We start from the raw sequence: 25,568 nt of genomic DNA on the forward strand, positions 1-25,568 counted from the left end.
CTCTGGAGCGAGATCGATTTGGAGGTGGAGGGTCCGTCATGGTCTGGCGCAATGTGTCACAGCATCATCGGACTAAGCTTGTTGTTATTGCAGGCAATCTCAACGCTGTGCGTTACAGGGAAGACATCCTCCTCCCTCATGTGGTACCCTTCCTGCAGGCTCATCCTGACACGACCCTCCAGCATGACAATGCCACCAGCCATACTGCTCGTTCTGTGAGTGATTCCCTGCAAGACAGGAATGTCAGTGTTCTGCCATGGCCAGCAAAGAGCCCGGATCTCAATCCCATTTAGCACGTCTGTGACCTGTTGGATCGGAGGGTGAGGGCTAGGGCCATTCCCCCCAGAAATGTCCGGGAACTTACAGGTGCCTTGGTGGAAGAGTGGGGTAACATCTCACAGCAAGACCTGGCAAATCTGGTGCAGTCCATGAGGAGGAGATGCACTGCAGTAGTTAATGCAGCTGGTGGCCACATCAGATACTGACTGTTACTTTTGCTTTTGACTCCCCCTTTGTTCAGGGACACATTATTCAATTTCTGTTAGTCACATATCTGTTGAACTTGTTCAGTTTGTCTCAGTTGTTGAATCTTGTTATGTTCATACAAATATTTACACATGTTAAGTTTGCTGAAAATAACACAGTTGACATTGAGAGGACGTTTCTTTTTTTGCTGAGTTTAGATGTAAATCTAACTGTATGATTAATACTGTCTTTAATAGTGGGTAAACTAGATGTAAATGTTGTTTAATACTGTCTTTAATAGTGGGTAAACTAGATGTACAGTGGGGCAAAAAAAACGTATTTAGTCAGCCACCAATTGTGCAAGTTCTGTAATTTTCATCATACAGTGCCTTGCGAAAGTATTCGGCCCCCTTGAACTTTGCGACCTTTTGCCACATTTCAGGCTTCAAACATAAAGATATAAAACTGTATTTTTTTGTGAAGAATCAACAACAAGTGGGACACAATCATGAAGTGGAACGACATTTATTGGATATTTCAAACTTTTTTAACAAATCAAAAACTGAAAAATTGGGCGTGCAAAATTATTCAGCCCCTTTACTTTCAGTGCAGCAAACTCTCTCCAGAAGTTCAGTGAGGATCTCTGAATGATCCAATGTTGACCTAAATGACTAATGATGATAAATACAATCCACCAGTGTGTAATCAAGTCTCCGTATAAATGCACCTGCATTGTGATAGTCTCAGAGGTCCGTTAAAAGCGCAGAGAGCATCATGAAGAACAAGGAACACACCAGGCAGGTCCGAGATACTGTTGTGAAGAAGTTTAAAGCTGGATTTGGATACAAAAAGATTTCCCAAGCTTTAAACATCCCAAGGAGCACTGTGCAAGCGATAATATTGAAATGGAAGGAGTATCAGACCACTGCAAATCTACCAAGACCTGGCCGTCCCTCTAAACTTTCAGCTCATACAAGGAGAAGACTGATCAGAGATGCAGCTAAGAGGCCCATGATCACTTTGGATGAACTGCAGAGATCTACAGCTGAGGTGGGAGACTCTGTCCATAGGACAACAATCAGTCGTATATTGCACAAATCTGGCCTTTATGGAAGAGTGGCAAGAAGAAAGCCATTTCTTAAAGATATCCATAAAAAGTGTAGTTTAAAGTTTGCCACAAGCCACCTGGGAGACACACCAAACATGTGGAAGAAGGTGCTCTGGTCAGATGAAACCAAAATTGAACTTTTTGGCAACAATGCAAAACGTTATGTTTGGCGTAAAAGCAACACAGCTGAACACACCATCCCCACTGTCAAACATGGTGGTGGCAGCATCATGGTTTGGGCCTGCTTTTCTTCAGCAGGGACAGGGAAGATGGTTAAAATTGATGGGAAGATGGATGGAGCCAAATACAGGACCATTCTGGAAGAAAACCTGATGGAGTCTGCAAAAGACCTGAGACTGGGACGGAGATTTGTCTTCCAACAAGACAATGATCCAAAACATAAAGCAAAATCTACAATGGAATGGTTCAAAAATAAACATATCCAGGTGTTAGAATGGCCAAGTCAAAGTCCAGACCTGAATCCAATCGAGAATCTGTGGAAAGAACTGAAAACTGCTGTTCACAAATGCTCTCCATCCAACCTCACTGAGCTCGAGCTGTTTTGCAAGGAGGAATGGGAAAAAATGTCAGTCTCTCGATGTGCAAAACTGATAGAGACATACCCCAAGCGACTTACAGCTGTAATCGCAGCAAAAGGTGGCGCTACAAAGTATTAACTTAAGGGGGCTGAATAACTTTGCACGCCCAATTTTTAAGTTTTTGATTTGTTAAAAAAGTTTGAAATATCCAATAAATGTCATTCCACTTCATGATTGTGTCCCACTTGTTGTTGATTCTTCACAAAAAAAAAAAACAGTTTTATATCTTTATGTTTGAAGCCTGAAATGTGGCAAAAGGTCGCAAAGTTCAAGGGGTCCGAATACTTTCGCAAGGCACTGTAGGTACACTTCAACTATGACAGACAAAATTAGAAAAAAAATCCTGAAAATCACATTGTATGATTTTTGGTCAATAACAAAAGTTTATCTAAATACTTTGTTATATACTCTTTGTTGGCAATGTTGAAAATTACAGGCCTCTCTCATCTTTTTAAGTGGGAGAACTTGCACAATTGGTGGCTGACTAAATAGTTTTTTTGCCCCACTGTAAATCTAACTGTATAGTGTTGTTTTCTGCAGTACAAGACCAGTAAGGAGGGGAGCACAATGGGTATAACTGTCTCTCATCCAGCCATGCTAGCCCACTGTCACGCCCTCACACAGGCCTGTGGATACACTGAGGGTGAGTCTCTGTGTTACAAGGTCTAGGTCAGTCCCCCGTTGAGGAGGAATGCAAGACCGCCTCTCCCCCCAGGCTTTTTGCTGTTCTCCTACCTCTCTCCTTTCTCTTCCCTCCTCCCTCCCTCCCTCCCTCCCGCTCCCTCCCTCCTCTCTTCCTTTTCTCCTTCATCCCTCTCCTCCCTCCCTCTCTCTCAACTCCTCTCTGCTCTCTCTCCTCGCTCCTCTATCTCCTCCCTCTGCCTCTCCTCCCTCCTATCTCCTCCCCACTCTGGCTCTCATCTCCTCCCCCCTCATTCTCTCCTCTCCTCCCTCTATATCTTCTCCTATCTCCTCCCCCCTCACTCTCTCCTCCCTCCTCTATATCTTCTCCTATCTCCTCCCCCTTCATTCTCTCCTCCCTCCTCTATATCTTCTCCTATCTACTCCCCCCTCTGTCTTCTCTCCTCCCCCTCTTTATCTCCTCCTCTTTCTCCTCGCTCTTCTATATCTCCTCCCTCTGTCTCCTACTCAATCTCCTCCCCTTTCTCTCTCTTCTTGCTTCTCTATATCTCTTCCTGTCTCCTCATCGATCTCCTCCCCCTCTCTCTCTCCTCGCTCCTCCATATATCTGCTCCCTCCTGTCTCCTCTCTCCTCCCTCCTCTCTCCTCCCTCTATATCGCCTCTCCTCCCTCTGTATCACCTCTCCTCCCTCTGTATCGCCTCTCCTCCCTCTATATCGCCTCTCCCTCACTCTGTATCGCCTCTCCTCTCTCTGTATCGCCTCTCCTCTCTCTGTATCGCCTCTCCTCCCTCAGCTGTATCGCCTCTCCTCCCTCAGCTGTATCGCCTCTCCTCCCTCAGCTGTATCGCCTCTCCTCCCTCAGCTGTATCGCCTCTCCTCCCTCAGCTGTATCGCCTCTCCTCCCTCAGCTGTATCTCCTCTCCTCTCCTTCCTCCTCTATCTCCTCTCCTCCCTTCTCTCTCCTCTCCTTCCTCCCTCCCTCTGTTGTTCCCCCCCACTCTCTCCTCCCTCCCTCCTGTCTCTCCTCACCTCATTCCCGCTATCTCGTTTCCCTTCCTTTGTCTCACCTCCCTCTCTCCTCCCCTCTCCCTCCCTCCCTCTCGTCCCTCTAGCCATCCCTCCCTTCCCTCTCTCTCCTCTGCTCCCTCTCTCCTTTCCTCCCTTCCTATCTCCTTTCCTCTCCTCTCCCTCTCTCTCTTTCCATCCCTCTTCTCTCCTCTATCATCAAATCAAATGTATTTATAAAGCCCTTCTTACATCAGCTGATGTCTCAAAGTGCTGTACAGAAACCCAGCCTAAAACTCCAAACAGCAAGCAATGCAGGTGTAGAAGCACCTTCTCTCCTCTCCTCCCTCCTTCCGTCTCTCCTCCCTCCTTCCCTCTCTCCTTCCGTCTCTCCTCTCTCCTCCCTCGTCTCTCCTCCCTCCTTCCGTCTCTCCTCTCCTCTCCTCCCTCGTCTCTCCTCCCTCCTTCCGTCTCTCCTCCCTTCTCTCCTCCCTCCTTCCGTTTCTCCTCCCTTCCTTTGTCTCACCTCTCTCTCCTCCCTCTCTCCTCCCTCCCTCTGTCCCTCCCCTCCCCCCTCCCCTCCCGCTCTCTCCTCCCCTCCAGTTGTCTCTCCTCCCCTCCCGTTGTCTCTCCTCTCTCTCCTCATCAGTCTGGTCCCCTCCCTCTGTCTCTCGGCTCCTCCCCTCCCGCTCTCCTTCCTCCCTCTTTCTCCCCTCTCCCCTCTCCTCCCTCCCGCTATCTCTCCTCTCATCCCTCCCCTCCTCCCTCCCACTATCTCTATTCTGCTCCTTCCCTCTCTCTCCTCTCCTCCCTCCCTCTCTCTCCTCTCCTCCCTCTCACGTTCTCTCCTCCCGTCTTTCCTCTCTCCTCCCTCCCTCTCTCTCCTCTCCTCCCTCTCGCGTTCTCTCCTCCCTCTCTCTCCTCTCCTCCCTCTCACGTTCTCTCCTCCCGTCTTTCCTCTCTCCTCCCTCCCTCTCTCTCCTCTCCTCCCTCTCACGTTCTCTCCTCCCATCTTTCCTCTCTTCTCCCTCCCTCTTCTCTCTCTCTGCCTCCTCCCTCTTTATCTCCTCCCTTTTTTAAAATGTTTTCTCAAAATAAGCTGAGTAGTACAGTTAAAGGTCAAATACACTGCATTTCAGTAATAATCTAATGAATTCAGGGCTTTTCAAGTTATTCCTAGGCTGAATATGAGCCTTCCACAAACATAAAGCCCACTAATAATTAAAGAATTTCATGAAAATAATTAAACATGCTTTTTTTGCAATTGTATACTCTACCTACATGTACATATTACCTCAATTACCTCGGCTAACCGGTGCCCCCGCGCATTGACTCTGTACCGGTACCCCCTGTATATAGCCTCCACATTGACTATGTACCGGTACCCCCTGTATATAGCCTCCACATTGACTATGTACCGGTACCCCCTGTATATAGCCTCCACATTGACTCTGTACCGGTACCCCCTGTATATAGCCTCCACATTAACTCTGTACCGGTACTCCCTGTATATAGCCTCCACATTGACTCTTTACCGGTACTCCCTGTATATAGCCTCCACATTGACTCTTTACCGGGACACCCTGTATATAGCCTCCACATTGACTCTGTACTGGTACTCCCTGTATATAGTTTCGCTATTGTTATTTTACTGCTGCTCTTTAATTATTTGTTGTTGTTTTTAACTGCATTGTTGGTTGTAAGTCAGCAGTTCACTGTATGATTGTTGTCGGCGCATGGGACAAATTTTGATTTTGATTTGATCTGGATTTCAAGTCTGTGAAAATACCCTTTTTTTTGTTACAAATGTAACTACAGCCATGCATACTGCACTTTCACTAATAATTCTAACTTATTGGAGCAGGCATTAGGCGAAAGAACATGAACACAGGTCTCATCAGCAACCTCTCAAGCCCACGTGCTAGTGAGTAGCCAGCTAATCTTTCTATTTCAGGTTTAGGCAGCTTGGATCTATTTGCTAGCTAACAAGGTATAACAGTTGAATTGTTATGAGCACTCTTCTGTCCGTCTCCAACTGTTTGAAAAGCCTGTCCACTTTGTTCATGTTGAAAATCAAGTGGCCTACCTTATTTCTCAGAATGAGAACGAGTTGCCAGTTCCTTATATAATTGTGTTTTATGCTTATTGCACATTTATAAAACAGACTAGACAGCTAGTATAATGGTCTTTACGTGGTGCCCTAATGCCACGAGCAAATATTTGACCGTTCATTTTCCAGAAACAATGTTCATTGATCCTCTTGTTTTAGTAGTGCCTGCTCTGCGCACAATGTGAGGAGTTGAGACATAAAATGGGTATCGTTAGAAAAGTTAACTTCGGTGTCCATATGACCCATTCTGTTAGACCAAACCTCAAATGCAAATAACGAATTGAAACCACTTGTCAGAGAGGAAGATGTGAACGCTCAATTTTGATGGTGTGAGAAACAGGAGGAGGGGCTTGGTGTGAGAGACAGGGGGAGGGGCTTGGTGTGAGAGACAGGGGGAGGGGCTTGGCGTGAGAGGCAGGGGGAGGGGCTTGGCGTGAGAGGCAGGGGGAGGGGCTTGGCGTGAGAGGCAGGGGGAGGGGCTTGGCGTGAAAGGAGGTGGGAGGGGCTTGGCGTGAGAGGCAAGGGGAGGGGCTTGGCGTGAGAGGCAGGGGGAGGGGCTTGGCGTGAGAGGCAGGGGGAGGGCCTTGGTGTGAGAGGCAGGGGGAGGGGCTAGGTGTGAGAGGCAGGGGGAGGGGCTAGGTGTGAGAGGCAGGGGGAGGGGCTTGGTGTGAGAGGCAGGGGGAGGGGCTTGGTGTGAGAGGCAGGGGGAGTGGCTTGGTGTGATAGGCAGGGGGAGGGGCTCCGTCCATCTGTCCATCCTCTCTTCCCTCCGTCCATCTGTCCATCCTCTCTTCCCTCCGTCCATCTGTCCATCCTCTCTTCCCTCCGTCCATCCTCTCTTCCCTCCGTCCATCTGTCATCCTCTCTTCCCTCCGTCCATCTGTCATCCTCTCTTCCCTCCGTCCATCTGTCATCCTCTCTTCCCTCCGTCCATCTGTCATCCTCACTTCCCTCCGTCCATCCTCTCTTCCCTCCGGCCATCCTCTCTTCCCTCCGTCCATCCTCTCTTCCCTCCGTCCATCCTCTCTTCTCTCAGTCCATCCTCTCTTCCCTCCGTCCCTCCGTCCATCCTCTCTTCCCTCCGTCCATCCTCTCTTCCCTCCGTCCATCCTCTCTTCCCTCCGTCCATCCTCTCTCCCTCCGGCCATCCTCTCTTCCCTCCGGCCATCCTCTCTTCCCTCCGGCCATCCTCTCTTCCCTCCGTCCATCTGTCCATCCTCTCTTCCCTCCGTCCATCTGTCCATCCTCTCTTCGCTCCGGCCATCCCCTCTTCCCTCCGGCCATCCCCTCTTCCCTCCGGCCATCCCCTCTTCCCTCCGGCCATCCCCTCTTCCCTCCGGCCATCCTCTCTTCCCTCCGGCCATCCTCTCTTCCCTCCGGCCATCCTCTCTTCCCTCCGTCCATCCTCTCTTCCCTCCGTCCATCCTCTCTTCCCTCCGGCCATCCTCTCTTCCCTCCGTCCATCCTCTCTTCCCTCCGTCCATCCTCTCTTCCCTCCGTCCATCCTCTCTTCCCTCCGTCCATCCTTTCTTCCCTCTGTCCCTCCGTCCATCCTCTCTTCCCTCTGTCCCTCCGTCCATCCTCTCTTCCCTCCGTCCATCCTCTCTTCCCTCTGTCCATCTGTCCATCCTCTCTTCCCTCCGTCCATCCTCTCTTCCCTCCGTCCATCCTCTCTTCCCTCCGTCCAACCTCGCTTCCCTCCGTCCATCTGTCATCCTCTCTTCCCTCCGTCCATCTGTCATCCTCTCTTCCCTCCGTCCATCCTCTCTTCCCTCCGTCCATCTGTCCATCCTCTCTTCCCTCCGTCCATCCATCCGTCCATCCTCTCTTCCCTCTGTCCATCCTCTCTTCCCTCTGTCCATCTGTCCATCCTCTCTTCCCTCCGTCCATCTGTCCATCCTCTCTTCCCTCCGTCCGTCCATCTGTCTCCCTCCCCCTCTCTACCTATCCTCTCCTCCATCGTCTCTTTGTCCCAGTTCCACCCTGGATAGATAACTCTGTCTCTCTGTATCGGAATACTCCCGAGACTGTAGAGATGTCGACATCTTACGAGTTCATCCCAACTTTGCTATTTTGGAACAACCGCCTCGGTTCAGTCTTATGCAGCAAAATTTTAAATTGTGTTTTTTACGTTGGATAAAAGTAGAGACTCGGAAATGGTATATCATACAGTACACTGCAGTTGAGGAACAATGGGAAAGTAATTCTGCTTTGAAAGTTGATAAACTTGTAACCCCACTTTTGAGAAAATGGCCCTTGAATGTTTTGGTACCTACTGGAGAGCTCTTCTTTGTCTACACCCATTCAGCATCGTTCACACTCGCTCAAGCCTTAGCCCCACCCATCTCTTTAAGGAGTCACATGTGAGAACCAGTCGCTATATCAAATAAAACCTCAGTTTATTTGTCACATGCACAGGACAGAAGGTGTAAACGGTACAGTGAAGTGGTTACTTGCGTAGTAGCAGTATCAAAAACAAAAATATTTTATCATTATTAGATGGTGCTTGCTCGACACACTTGTTTTAAATTGATGCCATGTGAAGGAAATTCTAGAACCACCCCCCAGCCACATCTAGTGGGTGGGTCAAATCAAATCAAATCAAATTTTATTTGTCACATACACATGGTTAGCAGATGTTAATGCGAGTGTAGCGAAATGCTTGTGCTTCTAGTTCCGACAATGCAGTAATAACAAGTAATCTAACTAACAATTCCAAAACTACTGTCTTGTACACAGTGTAAGGGGATAAAGAATATGTACATAAGGATATATGAATGAGTGATGGTACAGAGCAGCATAGGCAAGATACAGTAGATGGTATCGGGTACAGTATGTACAAATGAGATGAGTATGTAAACAAAGTGGCATAGTATAGTATAAAGTGGCTAGTGATACATGTATTACATAAGGATACCGTCGATGCTATAGAGTACAGTATATCCGTATGCGTATGAGATGAATAATGTAGGGTAAGTAACATTTATATAAGGTAGCATTGTTTAAGTGGCTAGTGATATATTTACATCATTTCCCATCAATTCCCATTATTAAAGTGGCTGGAGTTGAGTCAGTGTCAGTGTGTTGGCAGCAGCCACTCAGTGTTAGTGGTGGCTGTTTAACAGTCTGATGGCCTTGAGATAGAAGCTGTTTTTCAGTCTCTCGGTCCCAGCTTTGATGCACCTGTACTGACCTCGCCTTCTGGATGATAGCGGGGTGAACAGGCAGTGGCTCGGGTGGTTGATGTCCTTGATGATCTTTATGGCCTTCCTGTGACATCGGGTGGTGTAGGTGTCCTGGAGGGCAGGTAGTTTGCCCCCGGTGATGCGTTGTGCAGACCTCACTACCCTCTGGAGAGCCTTACGGTTGAGGGCGGTGCAGTTGCCATACCAGGCGGTGATACAGCCCGCCAGGATGCTCTCGATTGTGCATCTGTAGAAGTTTGTGAGTGCTTTTGGTGACAAGCCGAATTTCTTCAGCCTCCTGAGGTTGAAGAGGCGCTGCTGCGCCTTCTTCACGATGCTGTCTGTGTGAGTGGACCAATTCAGTTTGTCTGTGATGTGTATGCCGAGGAACTTAAAACTTGCTACCCTCTCCACTACTGTTCCATCGATGTGGATAGGGGGGTGTTCCCTCTGCTGTTTCCTGAAGTCCACAATCATCTCCTTAGTTTTGTTGACGTTGAGTGTGAGGTTGTTTTCCTGACACCACACTCCGAGGGCCCTCACCTCCTCCCTGTAGGCCGTCTCATCGTTGTTGGTAATCAAGCCTACCACTGTTGTGTCGTCCGCAAACTTGATGATTGAGTTGGAGGCGTGCGTGGCCACGCAGTCGTGGGTGAACAGGGAGTACAGGAGAGGGCTCAGAACGCAACCTTGTGGGGCCCCAGTGTTGAGGATCAGCGGGGAGGAGATGTTGTTGCCTACCCTCACCACCTGGGGGCGGCCCGTCAGGAAGTCCAGTACCCAGTTGCACAGGGCGGGGTCGAGACCCAGGGTCTCGAGCTTGATGACGAGCTTGGAGGGTACTATGGTGTTGAATGCCGAGCTGTAGTCGATGAACAGCATTCTCACATAGGTATTCCTCTTGTCCAGATGGGTTAGGGCAGTGTGCAGTGTGGTTGAGATTGCATCGTCTGTGGACCTATTTGGGCGGTAAGCAAATTGGAGTGGGTCTAGGGTGTCAGGTAGGGTGGAGGTGATATGGTCCTTGACTAGTCTCTCAAAGCACTTCATGATGACGGATGTGAGTGCTACGGGGCGGTAGTCATTTAGCTCAGTTACCTTAGCTTTCTTGGGAACAGGAACAATGGTGGCCCTCTTGAAGCATGTGGGAACAGCAGACTGGTATAGGGATTGATTGAATATGTCCGTAAACACACCGGCCAGCTGGTCTGCGCATGCTCTGAGGGCGCGGCTGGGGATGCCATCTGGGCCTGCAGCCTTGCGAGGGTTAACACGTTTAAATGTCTTACTCACCTCGGCTGCAGTGAAGGAGAGACCGCATGTTTTCGTTGCAGGCCGTGTCAGTGGCACTGTATTGTCCTCAAAGCGGGCAAAAAAGTTATTTAGTCTGCCTGGGAGCAAGACATCCTGGTCCGTGACTGGGCTGGGTTTCTTCCTGTAGTCCGTGATTGACTGTAGACCCTGCCACATGCCTCTTGTGTCTGAGCCGTTGAATTGAGATTCTACTTTGTCTCTGTACTGGCGCTTAGCTTGTTTGATAGCCTTGCGGAGGGAATAGCTGCACTGTTTGTATTCGGTCATGTTACCAGACACCTTGCCCTGATTAAAAGCAGTGGTTCGCGCTTTCAGTTTCACACGAATGCTGCCATCAATCCACGGTTTCTGGTTAGGGAATGTTTTAATCGTTGCTATGGGAACGACATCTTCAACGCACGTTCTAATGAACTCGCACACCGAATCAGCGTATTCGTCAATGTTGTTATCTGACGCAATACGAAACATCTCCCAGTCCACGTGATGGAAGCAGTCTTGGAGTGTGGAGTCAGCTTGGTCGGACCAGCGTTGGACAGACCTCAGCGTGGGAGCCTCTTGTTTTAGTTTCTGTCTGTAGGCAGGGATCAACAAAATGGAGTCGTGGTCAGCTTTTCCGAAAGGGGGGCGGGGCAGGGCCTTATATGCGTCGCGGAAGTTAGAGTAACAATGGTCCAAGGTCTTTCCTCCCCTGGTTGCGCAATCGATATGCTGATAAAATTTGGGGAGTCTTGTTTTCAGATTAGCCTTGTTAAAATCCCCAGCTACAATGAATGCAGCCTCCGGATAAATTGTTTCCAGTTTGCAGAGAGTTAAATAAAGTTCGTTCAGAGCCATCGATGTGTCTGCTTGGGGGGGGATATATACGGCTGTGATTATAATCGAAGAGAATTCTCTTGGTAGATAATGCGGTCTACATTTGATTGTGAGGAATTCTAAATCAGGTGAACAGAAGGATTTGAGTTCCTGTATGTTTCTTTCATCGCACCATGTCACGTTAGTCATAAGGCATACGCCCCCGCCCCTCTTTTTACCAGAAAGATGTTTTTTCCTGTCTGCGCGATGCGTGGAGAAACCTGTTGGCTGCACCGCTTCGGATTGCGTCTCTCCAGTAAGCCACGTTTCCGTGAAGCAAAGAACGTTACAGTCTCTGATGTCCCTCTGGAATGCTACCCTTGCTCGGATTTCATCAACCTTGTTGTCAAGAGACTGGACATTGGCAAGAAGAATGCTAGGGAGTGGTGCACGCTGTGCCCGTCTCCGGAGTCTGACCAGAAGACCGCCTCGTTTCCCTCTCTTTCGGAGTCGTTTTTTTGGGTCGCTGCATAGGATCCACTCCGTTGTCCTGTTTGTAAGGCAGAACACAGGATCCGCGTCGCGAAAAACATATTCTTGGTCGTACTGATGGTGAGTTGATGCTGATCTTATATTCAGTAGTTCTTCTCGACTGTATGTAATGAAACCTAAGATGACCTGGGGTACTAATGTAAGAAATAACACGTAAAAAAACAAAAAACTGCATAGTTTCCTAGGAACGCGAAGCCAGGCGGCCATCTCTGTCGGCGCCGGAAGTGCCGGAAGGGTCGCTATTATCTAGACATGTAGACATGTTGATGAAATACAGTAGATGGCAAATACAATCCCTCCATCAGTGCTCAGACTGTCCGCAATAGGCTGAGAGAGGCTGGACTGAGGGCTTGTAGGCCTGTTGTAGGCAGGTCTTCACCAGACATCACCGGCAACAACGTTGTCTATGGGCACAAACCCATCGTCGCTGGACCGGACAGGACTGGCAAACAGTGCTCGGAATTGTCAGTGTTTTGCCATGGTCAGCGAAGAGCCCGGAACTCAATCCCATTGAGCACGTCTGTGACCTGTTGGATCGGAGGGTGAGGGCTAGGTCCATTCCCCCCAGAAATGTCCGGGAACTTGCAGGTGCCTTGGTGGAAGAGTGGGGTAACATCTCAAGCAAGAACTGGCAAACCTGGTGCAGTCCATTAGGAGGAGATACACTGCAGTAGTTAATGCAGCTGGTGACCACACCAGATACTGACTTACTTTTGATTTTGACAAAATTACGAACTAATATCTGAAAATGTAGCTTGAATGAACTCTTCACAACAGACTGGATCAATTTAACTCTGTTTTGTTTGTAGCTACAGCTTGTTTGGCCAGCGTTGTCAAGTCACTCTGGTTCACACTGACCGTGGCGTGTGCAGAAAGTAGACCATCACTTGTTCCAACTGATCTGTTGATGGCGCCCGCTAAATTCAGGGCATCAATGTTGTTGAGAAAAGTACCAAAACCTTTGTAGTTCTGATGGCTAATGTTATATCTTTCAAAAGCGGTGTGGTACAATGAACTGTCAAGACTTACTGAACAGCTCACGTTATAGACAGAAGCATGCTACATGGTAGACCAATCCAAACTCATCTCCCGGCATGTCCAGCCCATCCATTATCTCAGCCAATCATGGCTAGCGGGAAGGTTCCTGACTTTTTCTGTGGCTAAACCAACTAGGCTTGTAATATCACAATTTTATTTGTATTTATGGATGGAAGGCAAGTTTGTTATTGAGGTACATGAAAGTTCACATGTTCCAGAAGGCTTTTCTTAAAAAAACACATTTTGATGAAAATGTAATTCAGAACCAAATCAAGGTCACACTGTAGTTCTCTATTCCGGAGGGGATTTAGTATTTCATATCATTCAGGCTTTATGTGGCCAGTGAGAAAGGGAAACCGAGAAGTTTTAATATTGTATTTAATATGTGACTAATTGTTTCTGTTTCAGCTGAGACCATTTGCAACGTCCTGGACTTCAAGAGAGATGCAGGCTTGTGGCACGGGGTTCTCACCGTGAGTTGCTCTTCGTACGCTCATTATACATAGCGGTGTAAACTACTTCAGTAAAAACACTAATGTACTACTTAAGTAGTGTTTTGGGCTATCTGTACTTTACTATACTAAATATATTTGTACATTCCCAAAGAAAATAATGTACTTTTTACTCCATACATTTTCCATGACACCCAAAAGTACTCGTTACATTTTGAATGCTTAGCAGGACAGGAAAATTGTCAAATTCACACACTTATCAAGAGAACATCCCTTGTCATCCCTACTGCCTCTGATCTGGTGGACTCACTAAACACATTATTCATTTGTAAAGGTGCCTAAGTGTTGGAATGTGCCCCTGGCTATCCGTACATTTTAAAAACAGGATAATGGTGCCGTCTGGTTTGCGTAATAGAACAAATTTTAAATGATTTATACTCATACATTTACTTTTGATCCTTAAGTATATTTAAAACCAAATACTTTTAGATTTTTACTCAAGTAGTAATTTACTGGGTGACTTACTCAAGTAGTAATTTAGTGGGTGACTTTTACTCAAGTAGTAATTTAGTGGGTGACTTTTACTCAAGTAGTAATTTAGTGGGTGACTTTTACTCAAGTAGCAATTTAGTGGGTGACTATTACTCAAGTAGTAATTTAGTGGGTGACTTTTACTCAAGTAGTAATTTAGTGGGTGACTTTTACTCAAGTAGCAATTTAGTGGGTGACTATTACTCAAGTAGTAATTTAGTGGGTGACTTTTACTCAAGTAGTAATTTAGTGGGTGACTTTTACTCAAGTAGTAATTTAGTGGGTGACTTTTACTCAAGTAGTAATTTAGTGGGTGACTTTTACTCAAGTAGTAATTTAGTGGGTGACTTTTACTCAAGTAGTAATTTAGTGGGTGACTTTTACTCAAGTAGTAATTTAGTGGGTGACTTTTACTCAAGTAGCAATTTAGTGGGTGACTATTACTCAAGTAGTAATTTAGTGGGTGACTTTTACTCAAGTAGTAATTTAGTGGGTGACTTTTACTCAAGTAGTAATTTAGTGGGTGACTTTTACTCAAGTAGTAATTTAGTGGGTGACTTACTCAAGTAGTAATTTAGTGGGTGACTCACTTTTACTTGTCATTTTCTATTCATTTCTCTTTACTTTTACTCAAGTATGACTGTTGGGTACTTTTTCAACCACTACACACACACACACACACACACACACACACACACACGTACATGCCTGGGTTTGAAATGCTAGCAGGTACTGTTCAGACTAAAATGTGTGACATGACTTGCATTGTCAGTGTTCTCCTGACATGGTGTGTCATGGACACTGCAGAGACCAACCCCGGTAAATGCTGTCCCTATGTTCACCACCACCATGTTGTTGCTGCTGCCTGGCAGAGTGTGATGACCAGGATGCACGTGATCAGCATCCCTTACTCTCTGATGAAGGTCAACCCTCTCTCCTGGATTCAGAAGGTCCACACTTACAAAGGTGAGGAGGGGTCCAGGTCCACACTTACAAAGGTGAGGAGGGATCCAGGTCCACACTTACCTATATGAGGAGGAGTCCAGGTTCACACTTACAAAGGTGAGGAGGGGTCCAGGTTCACACTTACAAAGGTGAGGAGGGGCCCAGGTCCACACTTACAAAGGTGAGGAGGGGCCCAGGTCCACACTTACCTATATGAGGAGGGGTCCAGGTTCACACTTACAAAGGTGAGGAGGGGTCCAGGTTCACACTTACAAAGGTGAGGAGGGGTCCAGGTCCACACTTACAAAGGTGAGGAGGGGTCCAGGTTCACACTTACAAAGGTGAGGAGGGGCCCAGGTCCGCACTTACAAAGGTGAGGAGGGGTCCAGGTTCACACTTACCTAGATGAGGAGGGGTCCAGGTCCACGTCCACACTTACAAAGGTGAGGAGGGGTCCAGGTTCACACTTACCTAGATGAGGAGGGGTCCAGGTCCACGTCCACACTTACAAAGGTGAGGAGGGGTCCAGGTTCACACTTACCTAGATGAGGGGTCCAGGTTCACACTTACAAAGGTGAGGAGGGGTCCAGGTCCACACTTACAAAGGTGAGGAGGGTCCAGGTCCACACTTACCTAGATGAGGAGGGGTCCAGGTTCACACTTACCTAGATGAGGAGGGGTCCAGGTTCACACTTACCTAGATGAGGAGGGGTCCAGGTCCACGTTCACACTTACAAAGGTGAGGAGGGGTCCAGGTTCACACTTACAAAGGTGAGGAGGGGTCCAGGTCCACACTTACAAAGGTGAGGAGGGGTCCAGGTTCACACTTACAAAGGTGAGGAGGGGCCCAGGTCCGCACTTACAAAGGTGAGGAGGGGTCCAGGTTCACACTTACCTAGATGAGGAGGGGTCCAGGTCCACGTCCACACTTACAAAGGTGAGGAGGGGTCCAGGTTCACACTTACCTAGATGAGGAGGGGTCCAGGTCCACGTCCACACTTACAAAGGTGAGGAGGGGTCCAGGTTCACACTTACCTAGATGAGGGGTCCAGGTTCACACTTACAAAGGTGAGGAGGGGTCCAGGTCCACACTTACAAAGGTGAGGAGGGTCCAGGTCCACACTTACCTAGATGAGGAGGGGTCCAGGTTCACACTTACCTAGATGAGGAGGGGTCCAGGTTCACACTTACCTAGATGAGGAGGGGTCCAGGTCCACGTCCACACTTACAAAGATGAGGAGGGGTTCAGGTCTACACTTACCTAGATGAGGAGGGGTCCAGGTTCACACTTACCTAGATGAGGGGGGGTCCAGGTTCTGGTCAGTGTGTGTGTGTGATGTGTTTAGACAGTGTCTGTCTTCTGAGTCACTATGGTCAGTGAGTGAGTCTTCTCTTATTGTCTATCCTGCTGTGATTGGCTGAGCGCTGTGTGAGGCTGGCTGTGATTGGCTAAACACTGTGTCTCTGTAGCACGCGTAGCTGTGGTGAAGTCCAGAGATATGCACTGGTCCCTGTTGGCCCAGAGAGACCAGAGAGACATCAGCCTGAGCTCTCTGAGGATGCTCATTGTAACTGATGGAGCTAACCCCTGTAAGTCTAAACACTACAACATATTACATATACTGTACACAGTACTGTACACAACACATACTGCCAATACGTACTCTCCTGCCAGTACACACTATACTGCCAGTAAATAATATACTGCCAGTACACACTGCCAGTACGTACTATACTGCCAGTACACACTGCCAGTACTATACTATACTGCCAGTACTATACTATACTGCCAGTACTATACTATACTGCCAGTACACACTGCCAGTATATACTATACTGCCAGTACACACTGCCAGTACATACTATACTGCCAGTACTATACTATACTGCCAGTACATACTGCCAGTACACACTGCACTACCAATACACACTGGCAGTACATACTATACTGCCAGTACATACTATACTACCAATACACACTGCCAGTACATACTATACTACCAATACACACTGCCAGTACATACTAGACTGCCAGTACACACTGCCAGTGCATACTATACTGCCAGTACTATACTATACTACCAGTACACACTGCCAGTACATACTATACAATCAGTGCATACTGCCAGTACACACTGTTACTGAGCTCTGTAAGTCTTGACACTATAACGTACTGTATCACTAAACCTCTTAGTTTCCACACCTCAGGACTGATCTGATATTTTCTTTGTCTGTGAGCAGGGTCGATATCCTCGTGTGACGCCTTCCTGAACGTGTTCCAGGCACGTGGGCTACGTCCTGAAGTGATCTGTCCATGTGCCAGCTCTGCTGAGGGCATGACGGTCGCCATCCGAAGGTAGAACAGCACTACTACACCGAGCTATATTAAAACCTGTTACATCACACTACTACACCGAGCTATATTAAAACCTGTTACGTCACACTACTACACCGAGCTATATTAAAACCTGTTACATCACACTACTACACTGAGCTATATTAAAACCTGTTACATCACACTACTACACCGAGCTATATTAAAACCTGTTACATCACACTACTACACTGAGCTATATTAAAACCTGTTACGTCACACTACTACACCGAGCTATATTAAAACCTGTTACATCACACTACTACACTGAGCTATATTAAAACCTGTTACATCACACTACTACACCGAGCTATATTAAAACCTGTTACATCACACTACTACACTGAGCTATATTAAAACCTGTTACGTCACACTACTACACCGAGCTATATTAAAACCTGTTACATCACACTACTACACTGAGCTATATTAAAACCTGTTACATCACACTACTACACCGAGCTATATTAAAACCTGTTACATCACACTACTACACTGAGCTATATTAAAACCTGTTACATCACACTACTACACCGAGCTATATTAAAACCTGTTACATCACACTACTACACCGAGCTATATTAAAACCTGTTACATCACACTACTACACTGAGCTATATTAAAACCTGTTACATCACACTACTACACTGAGCTATATTAAAACCTGTTACATCACACTACTACACCGAGCTATATTAAAACCTGTTACATCACACTACTACACCGAGCTATATTAAAACCTGTTACATCACACTACTACACCGAGCTATATTAAAACCTGTTACATCACACTACTACACTGAGCTATATTAAAACCTGTTACATCACACTACTACACCGAGCTATATTAAAACCTGTTACATCACACTACTACACTGAGCTATATTAAAACCTGTTACATCACACTACTACACTGAGCTATATTAAAACCTGTTACATCACACTACTACAGCGAGCTATATTAAAACCTGTTACATCACACCACTACACCGAGCTATATTAAAACCTGTTACATCACACCACTACACCGAGCTATATTAAAACCTGTTACATCACAATACTACACCGAGCTATATTAAAACCTGTTACATCACAATACTACACCGAGCTATATTAAAACCTGTTACATCACACAGAGAATTCTGCCACTCCCAAAACAAAGGTTGCATTTGCAGCATCAGCAAAAAGACAAATAGAGTGAATGTCCTTCCTGCTTATTGTGTCTGTACATGATCCACAGCTAGGAGTTACCAGGTACCCTGCCTTCAGAAAGTGTTCATACCCCTTGACTTATTTCACATTATGTTGTTGTTTTATTTATTTTACCTTTATTTAACTAGGCAAATCAGTTAAGAACGAATTCTTATTTACGATGACGGCCTAGGAACAGTGGGTTAACTGCCTTGTTCAGGGCAGAATGACAGATCTGTACCTTGTCAGCTCAGGGTTTTGATCTAGCAACCTTTCGGTTAATGGCCCAACGCTCTAACCACTAGAATACCAGCCACCCCTTGTTACAACCGGAATTCAAAATGGATCAAATATTGTTTTTCTCACCCATCTACAAACAATAACATTTAATGACAAAGTGAAAACATGTTTTTAGACATTTTTGCAAATATATTGAAAATGAAAAAATATTTATATCTAATTTACATAACTCTTCCCACCTCTGATTTCACCATGAGGCCAATGGTGACTTTAAAACAGTTGAATGGCTGTGATAGAAAACTGAGGATGGACCAACAACATAGTAGTTACTCCACAATACTAACCTAATTGACAGAGTGAAAAGATGGACGCTTTGCGTCAAGTCACTAAAGTAATACTGCAAAAAAAAAATAATAATGAATACAAAGTGTTATGTTTGGACAATACAACACATTACTGAGTACCACTCTTCAAATCTAATGTATATGTCACATACACATGGTTAGCAGATGTTAATGTGAGTGTAGCGAAATGCTTGTGCTTCTAGTTCTGATCGTGCAGTAATATCTAACAAGTAATCTAACAATTTTACAACTATCTTATACACACAAGTGTAAAGGAATGAATACGAATATGTACATAAAAATATATAAATGAGTGATGGTACAGAACGGCATAGGCAAGATGCAGTAGATGGTATAGAGTACAGTATATACATATGAGATGAGTAATGTAGGGTATGTAAACATTATTTAATATATTGTGGCTAGTGATAAATTGTAATCATTAAGGACTGGGGAGTTTTTCAGGAGAAAACAATTAATGAAATAGTGTCGTGACTATCATTAAGGTGATGACTGCTATTTATCGAATAATTACCTACTGCGTTTAATTAATACTCGATTCAATTAATCATGTAACAATTAACTCATTAGAAATGTGGGTGTAAGTCTCTGATTGTCCACAAGATGTCACACTGTCCTTCTTAGTTGTCTGTTTGCTTGCACTCGTTCTGGAAGAGTGGTCTCCTGAGGAAGGCTAATCAGCTGTGTCGATGAGCCCATAGTGGTGATGAGGACAATCTTTTGAAGAGAATAAACGTATGGTCCTGCTTAGATACAGTCCTTAAGACAGTAACTCAACCGTAACATTGATTGTTAAGAGGTTGCTTTGTCTTCAGACACGCGTTTTGGGGTTGTGACTAACTGTAGACCTCAGCTGCAGCGCGTGGTCATTCTAGTCTGATATGTTCCTTTTTAACTCAAACGCTTTATACCCTCGGGTAAAAAGGAGTGTTTACGTCACGCTGACACGTTCCCTGGGTTACAAGGCAAGATACCAACATTTACTATGATCTCATTAGAGAACTCAAAATACAATCTTATCGTCACAAAAACACTCTTTGTCCTGGATATTTTCTACACAACGTAAAGTATGTAAACATGATACACATTGTGAAAGCCCTTCAAGTTACAATGTTTTTGTTATAATGTCTTCATTTAACTTTTAATGACATCACAAAATAGACCATTTTCCACGTTCCATCTAATCAACATTCGAAGGATGAAATATATTGTCCTGGTGACCATTGTTTGATGTTGTAGTTTTGGGCTGTACACTCTTCATAAGGCACACAGACACTCCGATCACCCAAACTAGGCACCAAAAGGAATCGTCTGCTGCCTATGGTTTACGATCGAGTGAGGTGTCGTAAAACCCCAACATCCATCCCTCTTTCCCTCTGCGGGAGAGAGAGAGCTGATCCTTTTGGATCCTCACAGGAGAGTCATGACGGGAGCTAAGCACAGGCAAAATCCAAGATGAAAACCTGGATCAGTCTGCTTTCCACCAGACACTGGGACATGAATTCACATTTCAGCAGGACAATAATCAATAACACAAGGCCAAATATAAACTGGAGTTGCTTATCAAGAAGACAGTGAATGTTCCTGAGTGGCCGAGTTGCAGTTTTTACTAAAATCTACGGCGAGACCTGAAAATGGTTGTCTAGCGATGATCAACAACCAATTTGAAAAGAACAATGGGAAAATGTGGCTGAATCCAGGTGTGGACAGCTCTTAGAGACTTCCCCAGAAAGACTCACAGCTATAATCGCCGTCAAAGATGTTTCTTCAAAGTATTCACTCAGGGGTTAAATAAAATCAAATTTGATTTGTTTAATGCGCCGAATACAATAGGTGTAGTAGACCTTACAGTGAATTGCTTACTTACAAGTCCTTAACCAACAATGCAGTTTTAAGAAAATACCCCCCAAAAAAGTAAGTGATAAGAATAACATGATTAAAGAGCAGCAGTAAATAACAGCATATAGCAGGGCTATATACAGGGTATTATGGTACAGAGTTAATGTGGAGGCTATATACAGGGTATTATGGTACAGAGTTAATGTGGAGGCTATATACAGGGTATTATGGTACAGAGTTAATGTGGAGGCTATATACAGGGTGTTACGGTACAGAGTTAATGTGGAGGCTATATACAGGGTGTTACGGTACAGAGTTAATGTGGAGGCTATATACAGGGTGTTACGGTACAGAGTCAATGTGGAGGCTATATACAGGGTGTTACGGTACAGAGTTAATGTGGAGGCTATATACAGGGTGTTACGGTACAGAGTTAATGTGGAGGCTATATACAGGGTATTATGGTACAGAGTTAATGTGGAGGCTATATACAGGGTATTATGGTACAGAGTTAATGTGGAGGCTATATACAGGGTGTTACGGTACAGAGTTAATGTGGAGGCTATATACAGGGTGTTACAGTACAGAGTCAGTGTGGAGGCTATATATACAGGGGGTACCGGTACAGAGTCAATGTGGAGGCTATATACAGGGAGTACCGGTACAGAGTCAATGTGGAGGCTATATACAGGGAGTACCAGTACAGAGTCAATGAGGAGGCTATATACAGGGTATTATGGTACAGAGTCAATGTGGAGGCTATATACAGGGTATTATGGTACAGAGTTAATGTGGAGGCTATATACAGGGTATTATGGTACAGAGTTAATGTGGAGGCTATATACAGGGTATTATGGTACAGAGTTAATGTGGAGGCTATATACAGGGTATTATGGTACAGAGTCAATGTGGAGGCTATATACAGGGTATTACGGTACAGAGTCAATGTGGAGGCTATATACAGGGTATTATGGTACAGAGTTAATGTGGAGGCTATATACAGGGTATTATGGTACAGAGTTAATGTGGAGGCTATATACAGGGTATTATGGTACAGAGTTAATGTGGAGGCTATATACAGGGTATTATGGTACAGAGTTAATGTGGAGGCTATATACAGGGTATTATGGTACAGAGTTAATGTGGAGGCTATATACAGGGTATTATGGTACAGAGTTAATGTGGAGGCTATATACAGGGTATTATGGTACAGAGTTAATGTGGAGGCTATATACAGGGTGTTACGGTACAGAGTTAATGTGGAGGCTATATACAGGGTGTTACAGTACAGAGTCAATGTGGAGGCTATATATACAGGGGGTACCGGTACAGAGTCAATGTGGAGGCTATATACAGGGGGTACCGGTACAGAGTTAATGTGGAGGCTATATACAGGGGGTACCGGTACAGAGTCGATGTGCGGGGACAACAGTGTTGAGGTAATTTAAGTAATAGGTACATGTAGGTAGAGTTATTAAAGTGACTAATAACAGAGCAGCAGCAGCATTCCGGGGGGGGGGGTGGCAATGCAAATAGTCTGGGTGGCCATTTGATTGGCTGTTCAGGAGTCTTATGGCTTGGGGGTAGAAGCTATTTAGGAGCCTCTTGGACCTAGTCTTGGTGCTCCGGTACCGCTTGCCTTGCGGTAGCAGAGAGAACAGTCTATGACTAGGGTGGCTGGAGTCTTTGACAATTTTATAGGGCCTTCCTCTGACACCGCCTGGTATAGAGTTCCTGGATGGCAGGAAGCTTGGCCCCAATGATGTACTGGGCCGTATGCACTACCCTCTGTAGTGCCTTACGGTCAGAGGCCGAGCAGTTGCCGTACCAGGCAGTGAGGCAACCAGTCAGGATGCGCTCGATGGTGCAGCTGTAGAACCTTTTGAGGATCTGAGGACCCATGCCAAATCTTTTCAGTCTCTTGAGGGGGAATAGGTTTTGTTGTGCCCTCTTCCCTGTATATAAATGTAAATACTTTGAGATATTTCTGTATTTCATTTTCAATAAATTTGCAAAAAACATGTTTTCACTTTGTCATTCTGGGGTATTGTGTGTAGATGGGTGAGAAAAACAAACAATTTAATCCATTTTGAATTCAGACTGTAACACAACCAAATGTGCAGTAAGTCAAGTGGTGTGAATACTTTCTGAAGGCACCATCTGTGTCTGTTTCCCCTCTAGAGGCAGGATCCCCTCCACCAGGGAAGGCAGTTCTGTTAGTTTACCTGTATAACCATACTGTATATAAATGTTGGTTCCTCAGACCTCCGGAGTCGGGCGTCCCTCCACCAGGGAAGGCAGTTCTGTCCATGAGTGGTCTGAGCCACAGTGTGATCCGGGTAGACACCGAGGAGAAGCTCTCTGTCCTCACAGTGCAGGACGTGGGCCAGGTCATGCCAGGCGGTATGTCCAGCTAGTACACATTCTTCAGCTCATACCGGGCGGTACATCCAGCTAGTACACATTCTACAGCTCATACCAGGCGGTACATCCAGCTAGTACACATTCTACAGCTCATACCAGGCGGTACGTCCAGCTAGTACACATTCTACAGCTCATACCAGGCGGTACATCCAGCTAGTACACATTCTATAGCTCATACCAGGCGGTACATCCAGCTAGTACACATTCTACAGCTCATACCAGGCGGTACATCCAGCTAGTACACATTCTATAGCTCATACCAGGCGGTACATCCAGCAAGTACACATTCTACAGTGTTTTTATAGATTTATATGGCTGCTCATAGAGAAAAGTCCTCAGAAGTCATAATTAATTATCATGTCCAGAAAAAAAAGACAAAACTTAGCCTGTAACAAGGGCCTGTGGTTTTCCCTTTCAGGATCATCTGGTATGTATCTAGAAACATGGGCTCCAATAGGATACAGGAACGATACGTTTTAGTTTGAAATTATTTGGTTTGATTACAGAACAAATTGTTGCGATTGTTTGATTTGATTCGATGCACAACCATTTGTTGCGTAAACACATTCATTTTCCATTCTAAATGAATATCTGCTGCTTATGGAGCTCATGCGCTGGGCCTCTCTGAGCCGGGCCTCTCTGAGCTGACATGTGGGTGAGTGATGTATGTCTGGTGTGTACTATGTAGGCACCTGATCTGAGCCATAAAGGAGACCAGGCATCTACCCCCCCACTATCAGATTAGAGCCATAATGGAGACATCTACCACTATCAGATTAGAGCCATAATGGAGACATCTACCACCCCACTATCAGATTAGGAGGCAATGTAGCCTATGTTCTGTTTTTGTCCCCCCACATTGAATTCACCATCACTAATTAACTTGTCATTTATGCAGATGACTTGTTTGAGCTAGTCATGTATCAATATTTATAATTTACAAATTAGCGAATACACTGAGTGCACATAACATTAACACCTTCCTTATATTGAGTTGCCCCCCCCCCCCCATATGCCCTCAGAACAGACTCAATTCGTCGGTGCATGGACTCTACACAGTGTTGAAGGTGTTCCACAGGGATGCTGGCCCATCTTGACTCCAATGCTTCCCACAGTTGTCAAGTTGGCTGGATGTCCTTTGGGTGGTGTACCATTCTAGATACACAGAGGAAACTGTTGAATGTGAAAAACCCAGAAGCGTTGCAGTTCTTGACACTCAAACCGGTGCACCTGGCACCTACTACCATTCCCTGTTCAAAGGCACTTAAATCTTTCATCTGATCCCAATTGAACTCTGAATGGCACACATACACAATCCAACTTCGCAAAGTGATTGCTGTCATTATGAAATGATCAACTTTACCCTCGCATCTACGAAATGACTGTATACACTGATTGTGTTTAGCAAGGACTATTGCTGATGGTGAACCTGAACAATCAAAATAGAATCTACAGTAAGCCCTGTTCAGCAGGTAAAGCCCTGTTCAGCAGGTAAAGCCCGTTCAGCAGGTAAAGCCTGTTCAGCCCGTTCAGCAGGTAAAACCTAAAGAACGGCCTGTAACGGGGGAAAACCAAAAGAACATCTCCGGATTCCTACTTCAAGCTCTGAACCTTTTATACCGGATCATCACAGCTAGCTAGCTGCTATCCGAGTGGCTACTCCTGGCTAACGTCTCTGTCCCGAAGCAAGCACCCTCTTCAAAGGGGGAGACACTCTAGACCCAAACTGTTACATACCTATATCCATCCCGCCCGACTAGCATCAGTACTCTGGATGGTTCTGACCTAGAATATGTGGACAACTACAAATACCTAGGTGCCTGGTTAGACTGTAAACTCTCCTTCGACTCACATTTAGCAACTCCAATCCAAAATTAAATCTAGAATTGGCTTTCTGTTTCGCCACAAAGCATCCTTCACTCACGCCGCCAAACGTACCCTTGTAAAACTGACTATCCTACCGATCCTTGACTTCGTCGATGTAATTTACAAAATATCCCCGAACACTCTACTCAGCAAACTGAGTCGTCTATAGCAGTGTCATCCGTTTTGTCACCAAAGCCCCATATACTGCCCACCACTGCTACCTGAATGCTCTCGTTGGCTGGCCCTCACTGCGTATCCATCGCCAAACCCACCATCTATAAGTCTTTGCTCGGTAAAGCCCCGCCTTATCTCAGCTCACTGGTCACCATAGCAGCACCCACCCGTAGTACGCACTCCAGCAGATATATTTCACTGGTCAACCCTAAAGCCAACACTTACTTTGGCTGCCTTTCCTTCCAGTTCTCTGCTGCTAATGACTGGGACAAATTGCAAAAAAACAAGGAAAATCGTAAAGAACTAAGCCTTTAACAAAGGACAAATCTTTTTTTTTAAACAGCCTGTAACAACG

At 45.8% G+C, this 25,568-nt stretch overlaps 1 protein-coding gene across 9 annotated transcripts in view; it reads left to right on the forward strand.

Moving 5' to 3' along the window:
• The window catches only part of dip2a (disco-interacting protein 2 homolog A), a 232,025-nt gene that overhangs the window by 155,044 nt on the left and 51,413 nt on the right, over nucleotides 1–25,568 (forward strand). For all 9 annotated transcript variants that reach the window (XR_005038847.1, XR_005038848.1, XR_005038849.1 and 6 more), the window contains 6 exons: nucleotides 2,713–2,815; nucleotides 13,221–13,285; nucleotides 14,668–14,761; nucleotides 16,211–16,330; nucleotides 16,982–17,096; nucleotides 23,013–23,152. Coding sequence is in view for 6 of the 9 variants with exons in the window: in XM_036959437.1 (XP_036815332.1) it covers nucleotides 2,713–2,815; nucleotides 13,221–13,285; nucleotides 14,668–14,761; nucleotides 16,211–16,330; nucleotides 16,982–17,096; nucleotides 23,013–23,152 (637 nt within the window). In the remaining 3 variants the exon portion in view is untranslated. The remainder of the gene's footprint in view (nucleotides 1–2,712; nucleotides 2,816–13,220; nucleotides 13,286–14,667; nucleotides 14,762–16,210; nucleotides 16,331–16,981; nucleotides 17,097–23,012; nucleotides 23,153–25,568) is intronic.

The sequence above is a fragment of the Oncorhynchus mykiss genome, chromosome 22, assembly GCF_013265735.2.
Source record: "Oncorhynchus mykiss isolate Arlee chromosome 22, USDA_OmykA_1.1, whole genome shotgun sequence".
NCBI lineage: Eukaryota > Metazoa > Chordata > Actinopteri > Salmoniformes > Salmonidae > Oncorhynchus > Oncorhynchus mykiss.